The 14,309-nt window shown below is 38.8% G+C and overlaps 2 protein-coding genes across 3 annotated transcripts in view; both read right to left on the bottom strand.

Moving 5' to 3' along the window:
• Nucleotides 1–249: 249 nt before the first annotated feature.
• On the bottom strand, nucleotides 250–5,404 carry LOC134066385 (nuclease EXOG, mitochondrial-like). The gene is made up of 6 exons (XM_062521711.1): nucleotides 5,092–5,404; nucleotides 3,889–4,038; nucleotides 3,653–3,792; nucleotides 3,320–3,396; nucleotides 3,113–3,227; nucleotides 250–1,459 (listed from the first exon to the last, which is right to left on the bottom strand). Exons 1-6 carry the CDS (start codon nucleotides 5,240–5,242, stop codon nucleotides 1,007–1,009), a joined length of 1,086 nt encoding a protein of 361 aa, XP_062377695.1. The 5' UTR covers nucleotides 5,243–5,404; the 3' UTR covers nucleotides 250–1,006.
• Nucleotides 5,405–7,488: 2,084 nt separating this feature from the next.
• Nucleotides 7,489–14,309, bottom strand: part of LOC134065909 (activin receptor type-2B-like) — a 43,076-nt gene continuing 36,255 nt past the window's right edge. Inside the window, exon 11 of one of the 2 annotated variants that reach the window (XM_062521027.1) lies at nucleotides 7,489–13,847. In XM_062521027.1, coding sequence (XP_062377011.1) covers nucleotides 13,650–13,847 — 198 coding nt within the window. In that variant the 3' untranslated portion in view covers nucleotides 7,489–13,649. The remainder of the gene's footprint in view (nucleotides 13,848–14,309) is intronic. The other variant, XM_062521028.1, reaches the window with a different exon arrangement.

The following is a 14,309-nucleotide window of genomic DNA, read 5'->3' on the forward strand; positions in this document are numbered from 1 at the left end:
GTCCTGTGATGAATTTCAATTGTTAGAAATGATTCTGGATTCAAGGGAAGTCTTCTAGCAGTATTATAGAGCTCAATATGGGAAACAGAGACCCCCTGAGTTCAAAATGTTTAAGACATCATTTCCACAACAGGAAGCACAACGGAAGTAACAGATTCTATTCCAATTTGATGTCTGAAACATGCTTAAATATATGGGAACAAAAAATCAAGGTTCCTTCATTAAAACAACAGCTCTAAGACATGTAATGATTATCAGATGTTGCCACATTTAAAAAAAAAAAATCAATTTCTTTTGTAAATTGATATGCTTTTATATGCGTAGTGCAACACAACATGTTTAGAAAACTGCACTCAAGGACATTAACAGGTGTAAAAACATTTGGTCCATGCTGGACATTCACATTTATCGCAGTTAACAAAAGACAAGGATTACAGAAGGCCAGTCAAAAAAATTTATAGAAAAAAATCTGTGTTGTATGATTTGCATATGAATATGTACTATGCAACACACACAACTCCAGAAGCTTTTTCAAGGCTGCAGTCTTATTCCATGTCACTGAAGAGGGCCGACTACTCAGTAGCTGGCCATTTGGCTCTGCTTTTCAGTAAACGTTAACTGTGGTGATGTGACCTAAGTGCATATGGCCACTTAACCAGTTATAAAGAACACTTCAATTGGAGAGTATTGTTTGTGATGGTTCCTATTAACACTTAAAACTGAAAGTGTAACCTTCAACAAGCATGGCGATCTCAAACTGTACACTTGCACAATTAAAAAAATTGTTCACTTGTATAATTAAAATTTTGATTTGTTTTAAGTTTTCATGACTCATTGAACATAATTCTTAACCCTACTATCATTTGAAACATGAAACAATGAAACATACTGTAACAACTAAAGTGATCAAAACTCTTATCTGATAACTATCTTAATTAGATAGCCAACAATTGGTAAAAAAACAGTCACCTGAAAACATGACAACAAGGCTCAGCAGATCAAGTGATCAGTCTCCTATCTTTCCATCTGGTTGCTCTTTTTGCGCGAGCTCGTCCTTCTTTCGCTGGTAGAGTTTCAGGAGGTAGTCATCTGGAGGGATCTCCCTCTCCTTCAGCTCCGCCATGAATTTCTCCAGCTTCTCTGGACTTCTAGCACTGCCCACCTTGCGGCCTGTGATGTAGAGGGTGAACTCTTTGAAGTCCATCAGGTGACACGAGTCCAGCGCACAGAGGTCCGCGAGAGTCACGGCAGGGTCCACTTTGGGGAAGAAGGAGAGCCCCGACATCCTCTCCAGGTCAGACAGGCTGACCTGATACTCCGTCAAAGAATGATCAAACCCAATTGGTTGATTGGGCACCACAAAAGCACCCAGTGCCAAAGTGTCTGATGATGGGCCCTTTCGGGCAAGGATGACTTTGAAGAGATGTGTAGGAACAGCAACGTTGTCTTTACCAATGACCTGGCCAGACAAACACACCACACAGAAAAGTTTGTCATTTTAAATGACAATGGGATCAAACAGTAGGCTACAAGGCAAATTCAACAGCAAAGTGATGTTCATATGCCACTTCTAAAGCAAAGTTTTAGCCATAAGCAATTATCTACAAACAAATGCCTTCATTTCAATTCAACAGTTTTTTCGAAGAGGACATTTTTAAATAACAATTATTTAGCTATTGGCTATAATTAGCCAAAAGTTGATGTATAAATACACCTTTGATACAACTTCCTACAGGAGAGATCACATTGAAGTTGGTTACAGAAATACAATTGAAACCGGTCAGTCTTGATGCCTTAATCTTGATCATTTCAAACAGGCTCAGTGTAACGTGCTCGGCCAAACATACTTTTTCAGACACTCTGGCTACGGAGAGAGAGAAAAAAAAGAATTTGTTCCAGACTGATGAAGCAAAATGTGATGAGCAAAGCTCAAGTAGAAGTTACTGATAAGTCATCTTTGAATTTCTGATAACCTGAAAAGCGGAATGGAGAACCACTGATTGAGGACTCTACCATCCTAGAGAGATGAGACAGAGGGAGCCATCTGAGCCTGAGTGCCTCCTGAGGCTAGAGTGCATTGCAATGGGGGGAACATGGCTCCTGTCGCAGCTGATTTGCAGTAGGTGCTGGCCTGAGGGCGGCTGTCTTTGTCCATTTAGCCTCACCAGGGAAACCAAACCGTTTGCCTAGAAACCAACTGTGGCTGCTTTGCTGAAAAGCCTGGCTTCTGGAGATGTCACTACACCACATAACTTATAGTATTATATTTGTATTAAATCAATTAAAATAAAAATAAATACGATTATTATTTAAAGAATTTCTTGATGTACAAATTCTGAAAATGTGTCACTACACACATGAACCCAGCTGAATTATTCCTTTTATTCCTATTCGTTTTACATTGGAGATGCCACCTAGATTAAGATATCGTGGAGCTCATTAGACATTCAGAGAGATTGACATTGTATGCTAGACTTCTAAGGGTGATGAGAATGTGTGCCAACATATACAAGCCACTGTAAACAAGCTCTTCACATCTTATTATATAATTTAGATGAAAAAATATCTAAATGATCCGTATAACAACAATCTGAATCTTAAAATGTAACTTCACTGGTTCTGTTAGTTATGGGTACAGCAATTTGTACAGCAAATTTCAAAATGACAAGCAGTCCAACTTCAAACACTTGGATGTTGAAAAGAAAACGTTCTACTTGTTGTCTTTAATTTTATTCTCCCCAATGAAGTTGAATTTAATTCAGTATATTAAAAAAATAATGTGGATGCAAGGTTAAAACTTTGCACAGTGGTTGCTGGGTAATATTTACCATTGTTGACAAAGTATGAGGCAAATCCAAGCTATTTTCAGCAAACAACTTCAGAAATATGTTTTCTGGAACTCATAGACCCATTTTAACTTATGGAAAAATAGTAATAATATGGGCACTTTAATGAAATACAGCGACTTGTAGTGATGTATTGTACTGGCGAATTTACCGAAGGCTATGTGAAATGTTTAATTATAAATACAGTGCAATGCAAAATTCAAGATTTAACAGCAAGTGTTAGCACAGATTGAGAGATGCACATGAGTACACGTAATTTGTATTACCTGGTACGACACAGTCTTTTTGCCATTCTCTCCTACTTCAGGAAGGACCAGGGGCCCTGACACCACCCAGACATCTTCAAACGTTTTGGTTAGGTCTCTGCAGTACATCTCCAATCTAAAAATGGCACACACATTGAGTAACATTATATAGCTAATACTGCTGCTACTACTACTACTAATAATAATATTAATAATAGCCAGGGGTACCTATTCCAAAAGCCAGCGTTGTTTTCATAGTTCTGAGGCACAATGTTGGAGAGGTAAAAGGTTTCAGCCATGGATTGCTGTGTAAACAGAAAAAAAACAATTCATTTAGCCATTACTATTGAGGCTATATGTAAACTAATACACCTAACTGACACAGCTGTCAGCTGAGTGGTGTGTAATCCAGTTACATCGTCAACTTTAGTTATGACGCAAGAAAAAGTTTTTTTTTTATGTATTCTAATTATGAACTCTAATGTATGATAGATTAGAAGTATCTAGACTGAGCTAGTATATTTAATATATAAACACATAAGGAGGTCAAAAAGCCATTACTGTGCTGCCTTTGTTGTCCCCCGCTGGTGCCATATGTCCCCTTGACCACCCGCTGCCCAAGTAATCATCATTGTGGGCAGTGAAGGCCTCTGCGATGCTGGGGTCTGGCCTGAATTTGCAATGCTTCCGATCAGCTAGTCCTACAAAGCAGCACATGAGGTAATTATTACAAGTCATAGACTATGTGTATGTAAATGAATGATAAGAAAGACAAAATACTGAGCCAGATGACTTACCTCGCAGTTTATTGTTTGAGAGATGTTCAGCTACCCATCTTGGTGTTCTGTTCACTTGATCATAGGACAGAGTGTGGTTGGTGTAGAACCTTGTCTCAGCTCCAGTCAGAGGTAAACCATAATACCCTATTACTTGCTGGGCCGGGCTCTCTAAACAAGGATGTCAAAATGGGACCCATGAAATCACATTTTTAATATACAGATGCTTTGCAAAGATTTATAATAACCTATCACAGGGAACCTCACAAGAAGTGGACTTAGGAAAAGTGACTTTTTTGGAATAAATTAATGAAGAAATGTTTCCACAATGTTCATTTTTGTTAAATGTACCTATAAGGCTTAAAAAACACTATTGCAAGTTATTAATAAGTGTAGGCCTACTTTACTCTGAATCTTAACCTCTGCCGATTGAAAGAAAATAATATCACAATACTTTTTAAACCATCCCACTGGTTGCATTGCCAGAATGAATGACAGTAGCCATGGAGGGGACTGGAACATTTGAATATTAAGGTAACTAAATTGTGGTCGTACCCAACAGAGCTACACACCATAGTAATCCCACAGTCAATTCAAACTGGCTCACGTAATCACAGCCATTCATTTCTGAAGTCCAGCAATGTTTTCTGCTGTGTGTCAAACAGCACACTGGTGACAGAAGTGGGTCTGGTCATTTATAGAGAAAGTAATCGGAGCAGTGGGATGAAGCCTGCTGGCCTCAAGAGAACTGCAACATCATCGCCCCTTACAGGCCAGACATCATACCACAAGGTCTGCCTGCGTCGATTCATTCTCACGTCCTCTGTGTTAATGTGTGTTGTTACAATGTAGCGACAGTCTCTTGTCAAGCGAAACTTGCCTAGTGGGGGCAGTTTGACCTCTCTCATGACATCTTCAGGAAATCGCTACAATAACTGCAATTTCGGTACATGTCATCATGTAATTGTTAGCCCACCACAGTGGCTAGGATGTAAAGCCTCAAAATGAAATACAGCGGTCTCTCACTCAGTGAGCAGAACTTCTTGCCATGTCGGAAACTTTATGGGCAAAAAAATAGTGAAATATGACAGCGAGGTTCGCGTGTCACAGAGGTGAGACGTGACAATTTTGAACATTGTATGTGTGGTCACTAGCTAGCCCCATCCGGTGATAGCCTATGACTGCTGAGGGCTTTGTAATTGTTTAGCGGGCAAATAACGTTACCTTTGGGGTCTGCATCGGTGGGGTCAGCGGGACTGGGTCCTTGGTTCCTCTGTAGATAAAGTTGAATCCCAGCGACACATGAGCCCGTGCTTAAAACCGCCCCACATACAAACCCACCCATGAATTTCAAAGATTTTAATTTTGAACTCATTTTATGCCCAGTTATATTTCAAGTCATCAACGACAGCCGCAGCCTGCTCCTAGACTACTAGTAGGCTTTCCACAAAGTTTCGATTTTACAGAAACGCAGCCAGACTTCACTGTTTATTTGGAACAAGGAACTCATGTGGAGTCAGGAGTCCTGATTGGCGCCATCTTGTAGCCTAATGCATTCCGATACGTCATATAGGCCGCCAGAGAGCAGCCTACTAGGAGCCTTGCATGAAGACACGTGTCCTTCAAAGTCAGCAATTGTGCAAAGTAGGCCTAGACTAGACTACTGGGTATGCATACCGGTAAATAATGGCAGGACATTTTCTTTCATTTTATTTTTTCTATCCCAGAAATATTGTTGGTTTGGAAGCCAGATAGATTGCCCCTGGAAACACATAGGCTAGGCATAGACTAGCCTCTATTGCCTATACTTCAATAAATAACAATCAAGCAACATTATTATGCACTTTAAATAGACTGTGAAATAGGCCCTTGCAAAAATTTTATATTGCAAAGATTGTGCTTTGTCTTCAAGTCTCCCCGTTTGAAAGTATATAGCTGGCTGGAATAACTCTAATAAACCACAGTAAATCTTCATGGCAGTCTCCAATACCACTTGTAGGCTATATTTGTTTGAATTTTGTATTTTATGCATTTATGAAAACTGGGCCAATAGCCTAACAATACATCTCATTTATCATGACACTCAAGGTGACTTTACAATAGTAAAAAATGTATTACAAAAACTTTAATATGATGGTAGGCCTACAATAAAGCAATGCTAGCCTGAAACGATGGATTCACGGTGCCTGATGTAATGGGAAGTGAATTCCATGTGAGGGCAGTGGGACTGAATTCCATGGCAGGCTACTGATGACCTCTGCTGATGAAGATTGCATTGAAATTAACTGCAAATTATTTATAATAAAAAAACAAAGAAGTTAAACCAGAAGTTAGGCCTATTTCAAAGAGGACCGGTCATGCTGTTTGTACAATTGAGATTCAAAGCCACTCTGTTCTCATTTTAAATTAAAGTAATTTAAATTGTAACACCAGTAATTTGCTATTTCGCACAAGTTCAGCCATGTTTCATGAATGCTGATACTGAATCAGATCAGTCAAGACAACAGTTTGACTGATCTGACAGCCTATGGTATGGAGGTATTCAGTTGCATTAATTGGCTAGAATAGTGGGCAACTCATGTTAAATCACTTAAGGTCCCCATAATGTTCCTCTGTGAATGTTGCAAAACATTCTGAAAACAGAAAATGTTTCCTCCTATATATTAACAGGAAATGTTCTCAGGACATCCTGAACATTTCCTGATTATCCATAATAAAATCCCCTACCCTTAAAATAAATCCACAGTGATTGTTTGGGAATGTCCTCATTACAAGGCAATGTCCTTTACCAGCAGGTATGTTCTTAGAACATCCTGGGGATGGACATTTTCTTGCTGGATCCTGGCCACCCACTGGCTAGAAGTCCCAAGTTGCATTTGTGAGAGAAGAGACCTTATTCTGTCAGATCTTTACAAGTCATTAAACAGACTTGTTTCAACTGACAAGAAACGTGGGCAAGCAATAGGTCTGAAAGCTAGATTGACGCCATAGCACACGAGGAGACTGCTTTGTGCCATTTTAAACACCAAAGACCTTCCAGGGATTCCATGCTGTGTGTGTTGGGTGTTTGGAGCATAAGTCTTCTCTTTCTTTGGTAAATGTCCACGCTAAATTAAAGACACTAAGGGCTGTTACAGTCACTAAATTTAGTGATGTTAGGCTCATTCGACTTCATGCAGTTTTGTGCAGATCTGACTGGCTAAACATAATGCATGAAAATAGCATAAAAAGTCCAACATGTGTCACACTCAGGCAGATCTGCACAGCGCTGTATGAAGTGGAAAGGATCTGTTCTGTTCTTCTTTTAACTGCTGAAGAGTCACTTTTTCTAACTCTGTCGTTACAAATCTAAGAAGCTAAACCTTAGCAAAGTTGATGAAGACGTTGTGTCTTCAAAAGTGTTGAATTTTTAAAGTGATCTGTTAAAAGTGACAGAAGGCAGCTGGCGAGCAATGGCTTTGACATGTCAGTAGTGAGAAAATGGGCTAATTGTCACATAGGCTTAGAAATTGAAATCACATTGATCATTTAGCATAGGATTTCATTTAAATTCATTCATGTTTGAATAAATTAATATACAGTATATTTTCATGCATCAAAAGGAAACACATGATAATGAAATGCTTTATCAGTATTTTATTGTTTACTTTCATATACAAAAAGATAAAATTGAAATAATCCTTTCTAGTATTTTTTCTCTAACAGTCAGGTTGTAGTTGTTTCACACTGGGCAAATACTACATTCATACTGGTTTATTCTGGCACCAATGCAGAGCTGAAACAACCACATCCCGAAATCTAGGCAAATCTATCTCAAACTCTGGATACTGAGCTCTAAAATTACCACAGTAAAAAGGAACAATGATCCACTGCAAATTAAAGAACTATGTTACAATGATCGTTCAAAAAGTCCTCTGTTCATTACGGCAATACAATGGATGTTGGATTTTTCCTGGGCATTTCATATATATAAAACCTTTTTTCTTTTAACATACTCTTCAATTGAAAGAGGGGTTACAGCAACAAGCTCAACTCTGTATACACTTCTGTCTCATACAGATTTTTTAGTATATTTATGTTAAAATCAGTAGTACAAGCCATCTCTGTTCTACAATTTAGCTACAATAGTGAAACATAACCTACAACATTTACATTTCACATATCCTGGTATAGAAACAGCACTTTAAATATGACCCCTTGACAAGACAAGAAAGAAAACCTCCTTTGGAACCGCCTTGGCCAAATCACATGGACTGTGGTGACATGAGACCTGAAGACTAATAGAAAAACAAAGACTGTGTATCAGTGAAATAGAGGAATACAGCATGTTGTACTCAGAGTGGCTGCAATGTCACTGGTATCATTCAAGGAAGCCACTGATTTCTTCCAGTATCCTTCTATGGTGACCTTGACCCGTTTGGACAAAAACATGGTACTGATGGGGACATTGGCAAAAAAAAAGGGAAAAAAAAAGAAAATATAATTCCAGGTATCACTCCAGACATTGCAGAAGTCGTATGAGGCCATGGAAGTAGTACTGTATAGCAACTGCTAAGATAAGAACAGTTTTTGATACTTGACCTGAATTTTGATTCAACTGAGGTAATGTATTAAATCATCCACTTATCCATGTATGTTTGCTTCAGCTTTCTATAGTGCAGTCATACAAAACAATAGCTTACATCGGAAAATACTTTGATAAGGATACATTGGTGTAAATGGCACAAATGAGACCAACAAATATACAAAATTAAAGAGAAGCTTGTTGCCAAAGTTAACATGCAAGAATGTTTTTTAGCAGTAGATTATTTTTTGACCTGTTCAATTACCAGATACAAATTCCAATAAGGTTGTTTGTTTGCATGTCATTTTGTTGTTGTAGTTGTTGTTGTTGTTGTTGTTGTTGTTGTTGTTGTTGTGCCAACTGATAATCTCTGAGAGCCTGTGCATGTTGCATTTGCCTCTAGGCCTCCCTCTGTCTGCATTCACTTCTATGGTGAAACAGACTCACAGGAGATCCATAGAGGCTTCCCATACAGTACCATTTCTTTCATCTCAAACAGAAGTCAGAAGCTCAGCAAGGAAGAGGTTTTCACATTGTCAAGGGGTGCATGGTCATATGATCATATGTTACACCAGTACAAAAGAGGTTTTCCTGTTCGTAAGACGAAAGTGTACATCACTTAATCATAGTATCTACGACTATCCAGCTAGCAACACTGTTTTCACATGAGGTCTGAGGTAATTGGTTCCTGAAAACCTGGATCTAAGACTGCATCCAGAATTACAGCTGGTCACTTTTTAGAGATTTATATTATATATGGTGCTTTTTTTTGTCTTTTTTACTTTTTGTGGTACTATGACAGAAACAACAAGAGAGGAAGCAAAAAACAAGGGAGAGGCTTTTGCAGAGGCTGCTTGGGTAATGTGATGTGGAAAACAAAAGCACAACATCAGAACACCTCCAGCTAGAGGTTTGGACCGTTGCTGATATTTCATGCATTTAATCTTCCGGAGAGGCCATCTTAGTCAACATGGACCCTGACGCACGGGGTGCCTGTTCTATATGTGCACATCTACATTTGCAGCACTTAAGCTAAAATTATTTTTGGAAACAAGTGGCATGTTGAAAAAAAAATACATTATCCCAAATCCCTAACCTCAGCATATTTCAATTCACATAGAGGACTCTTCCTTTTGGCATAACGGGGGAAACTGAAATATGATGAAACACCAGAGAAATACTAGTCTCTTCCATTGCCTCATAAAACCATAAAACCTCCAAGACTGTTGCTAATACATAAGATCATTCAGATGTTTTCTGACCATATGTAGCAGTAGTAATGTGGATAACTTAAAACAATTGTTTATACAGCCAATCATGTCTGAGCTTTTTAAACTTTCTTAATATAAACATTTAAAACAAAGTGCTTCCAAGCAACCAACGGAGTTACCTAAATTATCACACATGGGGATTTGAATACTGACTAGCTGATCATCATCTTACAATCTTACAGGCTTCATATTGAAAGAGATTTCACGTGACTTTCATGAATGCTTTGATGCTAATTGAATCATGTTGCAAATTCATGAAGAACTTCAAAGACAGGGCCCAGAGATCAGCCCCATATAGAAGTGAAGACAGACAGACTTTGGTTATCCTCTTGCAGACTTCAAAATGCAAGGAATTTGGCTACATCTCAAATGTACAAAAGGAGGTCAGTAATTCATTAAATGGAAACAAACCATCAACAAATACCAAAGCATTGACAAGGATCGACGAACATCAGAATAATCCGGACGTAATCAAAACACAGCACCTAAAGTATGGTGGATTTGGTTGATTGCTCAAGGATCTTACAGTCCCTGAGTAGGCCTACGCTCAGTTTAGAAACAACAGAAATCTATTGCAGAAGATATTGCTTGCTATGTAGTCTGTCCCAGTTGGCAACTATTCAAAGCACCAGTCAGCAGAAAACGGGCCAAGAGCTGATGCACTCTTATCTTACAAATCTGAGGGCACTGGCAGAGCAAATGATGCCAATGACCAAAACAAATGGGTTTGATGATGTCTGAAACTCGTACAATTAACTGTATCCTACACTGTATTATAATGAATTGAAAAGCAACAAAAAAAAGAGAAAAAACTACTTTGGTAGTGGGGCAAATCCTTTTCTTTTACTATTGGCAATAAGCTTCATTGGGGAAAGGCTTCATTCACTATCTTTTCTGAGTTGAAATGAAGACCTGCTAAAGCATACTCGCAGCAAATTAAGCCAGCACGGCTATTAGCATCCATGCTAATGAACCACATCCATCTGGAAGTAAGTAACCAAAACAGAGTCCATGATGACCAAGATGGGTCCAAGGGGGTTCTGACTTTATCAATCTATTCTGTCACGGTCACAGAGCATATGCTCTCAAATCTTTGAGTGGTCCATGTGTGAGAAGTGGAAGTAGAAAACCCAGAGCTGACATATGGCACCATGAGAAATAAATTAAAGCTCTTCGTTTGGGGGGTGACGTGTATTCATGGGGGTCTAAAGCAGCCACTGCAGAGCCTCGTGAAGCCTATATGCGCCAAGGACACAGCAGGGGTGGGACACCAAACCTTTCACTCCCCTCCCTTTTGGAACCACCAGCTCGGTCAAAGAAATCACTGATCAGTCGTTTTTTTTCCCTGTGTAAAAATACATCCGTTTTAAAGAGCTGGGATTTCACAAACAAATTTACAATGATAAATTTGGTGAGGTCACTTTGTGTGAGTTACAAAAAATGGAAGAGGGTCAATCTGCATCGCCTGTCTACCTCCATGCTAATTCATAATGCTTTTAAAGAAGGTTATCATAGTAAACAAATGGCAATAATAAGAAATAGCATTTTGGGGATGTGCAAATAAAATATAGTATAATACAGTCAAGAGAAAGGGGTAGGCGAATCTGAAGATTTTTTCTTTTTTTTGTTATAGTGGATTTAAGCCAAATAGATAAAGGTTCAATGTCCCTTGTAGTAACAGACAGGAAAAGAACACTAGAGGAAACAGCCAGCACAAATAATGAATAATGCCCAGGTGTCATGAATAGGCAGAATTCTACAGTTGTATACAGCTATTTACATGATTTCTCTCACATTATGCAACATAACTCTGTAGCACTTCTTAAAAGATTTTGGACTTTTTTAATTTTCCAAAACGCCCTAATCATAAAAGCCAATTTACATTAAAATATACTTACTACAAGTCAACACAACTAACAAAATATATAACAGAAGTCATACACATAGAAAAATCTGAGGTATTTCTGGTTTGAGGTGGTCTGTGGTTCATGAACAATTATCTGTTTTTTTAGCATTTTCGCTCTAGACTTTATTGTTTTATGTTATTCTGGTTCACCTCGGAAGCCTTGACAATTCTGTTGACGAATATATGCATTTGTATGCAGTTTTGTACCGAGAGTTGTATGTGTAATGCACAGAAAAAAGGAATATATATAGAAATATATTCATCTTTGAGTTGAAACAGCAGCATTGTGGACATTCACTGTTACATTATGGCATACAGAAATAAGGTTTCTCACGTGCCACGTTTAAGACAAAGAACAATAATGATCCTTTTTTTCTCTTTTCTTTTTTCTCCCCTCTATTCAAATAGAATGTGGCCGTTCAGTCATGAAGTGAAGTTTGAACTCTTTTTTTTCTGTCTTGTCCATTGCCCTGTGGAAATGTCTCTACAATTCAGGACCGCTGAGGTCATAACTCAAATTTTGGTCCCTGTGAGAAAGAGGTAAAATACGAAGGGACCCGGCCAAGATGCATGTACTGGAATCCATCTTCATGTCCAACACTAGTTGAAGATACAGGCTTTTATGAGAATGAGGCTGGCCTCTGTTGTTAGAATCTAGGTCCTTAACTCCCGACATCCAAAATGTATTCTGGATTAAAGACAAAGGGGGAAAAAAAAAAATGCGAACAAACAATAAAACAAAGAAAAAACAAAACTAAATAAAAGCCAACATAACACATTTATCTACTGACGGCCATCTAGGCCAACACTTGTTTTGTGGTCGACTTCCCACTTCCTTGTTCAGACTCTTTTGCACATACCGTACATTCATTCATGAATTCACTCACTCATTCATTCATTCTCTCACTCACCCACTCACAGCCATACATCTTCACCATGGTCTTGCACATATTGTTTTAGTTTTTTAGTGTTTTAATTTACTGGTTACCTTCAACTTCCAGTCTGACTCATCAACCCACGGGGCGAACTGAGCCACGCGGAAGTGGTCAGGTAGACCCCTTCTTGCCCAACTCATTCCTGATGGGTCTGCCTTTTTTTTCGCTACACGGAAAGACGTAAAAGACGTAACCCCCCCACCCCCTTGAGACTGGTTACCTGAGAAGTAGTTCCGTACCAAATGAGATGCACCGTCACTGACAATGCACTAACCAAACTATAGATGCAAGCCATCTCCATTTAAAAAAAAAAAAAAAAAAACTTTTCTTTTACACCTGGTCATGAAAAAGAAATGTTGTTCATCCAATCCCTCGCTAATCCCACCCCAGTCTTCACACCACAAAACCAAAACGATAAAAAAAAAAAAGAAATTAGTTTGTCTTCCAACTTTTTCTGTGTTCTAGAGACACCCGTTAGTTCCGTAAAAAGACACGTTTACCGTAGTTTTGTATAGCACATGCTGTCAGAAAAAAAAAAAAACTGTTCAGAAACAAACAAAAAATCCCTTGAGGAAAGTTGTGTGTAACAGTCTTAAATGTTCCTCCAAGGTTTGCAGCATTATTGTATTGTCCAACATGGTAGATGGTTGCTTGGTTTGTTGGTTGTCACAGGCAATCTTGTCCAGAAGACAGAAAAATAGGAATAGATAAAACCTAAAAAAGAGAAAAATGAACTGAAATGAAGAGGTTGAGGTACCTGCACCTTGTCAGCATTCATAAGTCGGCACCTGAATGCGCTTTGAGATGTCCATTTGCTGTTTTTTTTTTTCTTTATTCTTTTTTTCTCCTCTCTTCATAAAAATACAGTAGAGACGTGTGCTGGTAATATTGATCCGATCAGAAAAAAATAAAAATAATAATTAAAAAATGTTGAATAAAATAGCAGCTGCATTCATGTTGTTGTCTGAGATCCGCTGAGTCTGGAAAGATGAAGGTTGTTTCATTTTGCTTGCTTGTTTCACAATGTTTCATGGTATGTCTTTTTCCATTTGTTGATGTTGTTTTGATTTCTGTACCATAGAGGAAAAATGAAAGGAGGGTAGGACTCAGATACTGGACTCTTTGGGTGGCAAGTCCACGTTGGTGACCGAAGTCACCATAGAAACCAGGCAGTCCGAGGTAGTGGCACTATTGAGCCGGCGGATCTGGGAGATCCGCTCTTCCACACAGCCGGCTGAGAGTCGGGCCTCGGCGTCGTGGTCCCAGCACTCCTCTATCGTCTCACACAACGCCTCCAGGCCCTGCTTAGGCCGAGACAATGTCAAAACACAATATGAAATCACACACCAGGAAAAAATAGTCTGCAATGTGACTGACAGGACAATTTATCTGGTTTGCAAACCTCCACCAGACTACTCAACAGTCATGGTGGGTGTCTATCTCCTACCATCAATGTGCTGGATATGTGCATTATAAAGAGTAAACTGTGGGACTCCAGGCTTTCTATCACCAAACATACTAACATTTGAGAATATACTGCACATCTTTCTTTCAAACACCGTATTTAACTTCCATGTATTCTAAAAACAGAATGTAATGACGGAAAGTTTCTAAATTCACAGAAAATGCAGTCTTTCAGATTGTCCCAGACTAAGACTATGTTTGAACAGAAACCAGACAATTAGCACTATGTCAGCTTTGATCCATTGGCAGCCTATAACACACTTTTACGTGCATCTGAGGAAGGTTTAACATTAAACTGTGGT

This window comes from Sardina pilchardus, chromosome 19 (genome assembly GCF_963854185.1).
Source record: "Sardina pilchardus chromosome 19, fSarPil1.1, whole genome shotgun sequence".
In the NCBI taxonomy this organism is placed as follows: domain Eukaryota; kingdom Metazoa; phylum Chordata; class Actinopteri; order Clupeiformes; family Clupeidae; genus Sardina; species Sardina pilchardus.

Coding starts and splice junctions, on each gene's coding strand:
- LOC134066385 (XM_062521711.1), bottom strand. CDS start 5,242: ATGAGTTCAAAATTAAAATCTTTGAAATTCATGGGTGGGTTTGTATGT. Junction 4,039..5,091: donor CACCGATGCAGACCCCAAAG/GTAACGTTATTT, acceptor ATCCTTGTTTAG/AGAGCCCGGCCCAGCAAGTA. Junction 3,793..3,888: donor CTCAAACAATAAACTGCGAG/GTAAGTCATCTG, acceptor GCTGCTTTGTAG/GACTAGCTGATCGGAAGCAT.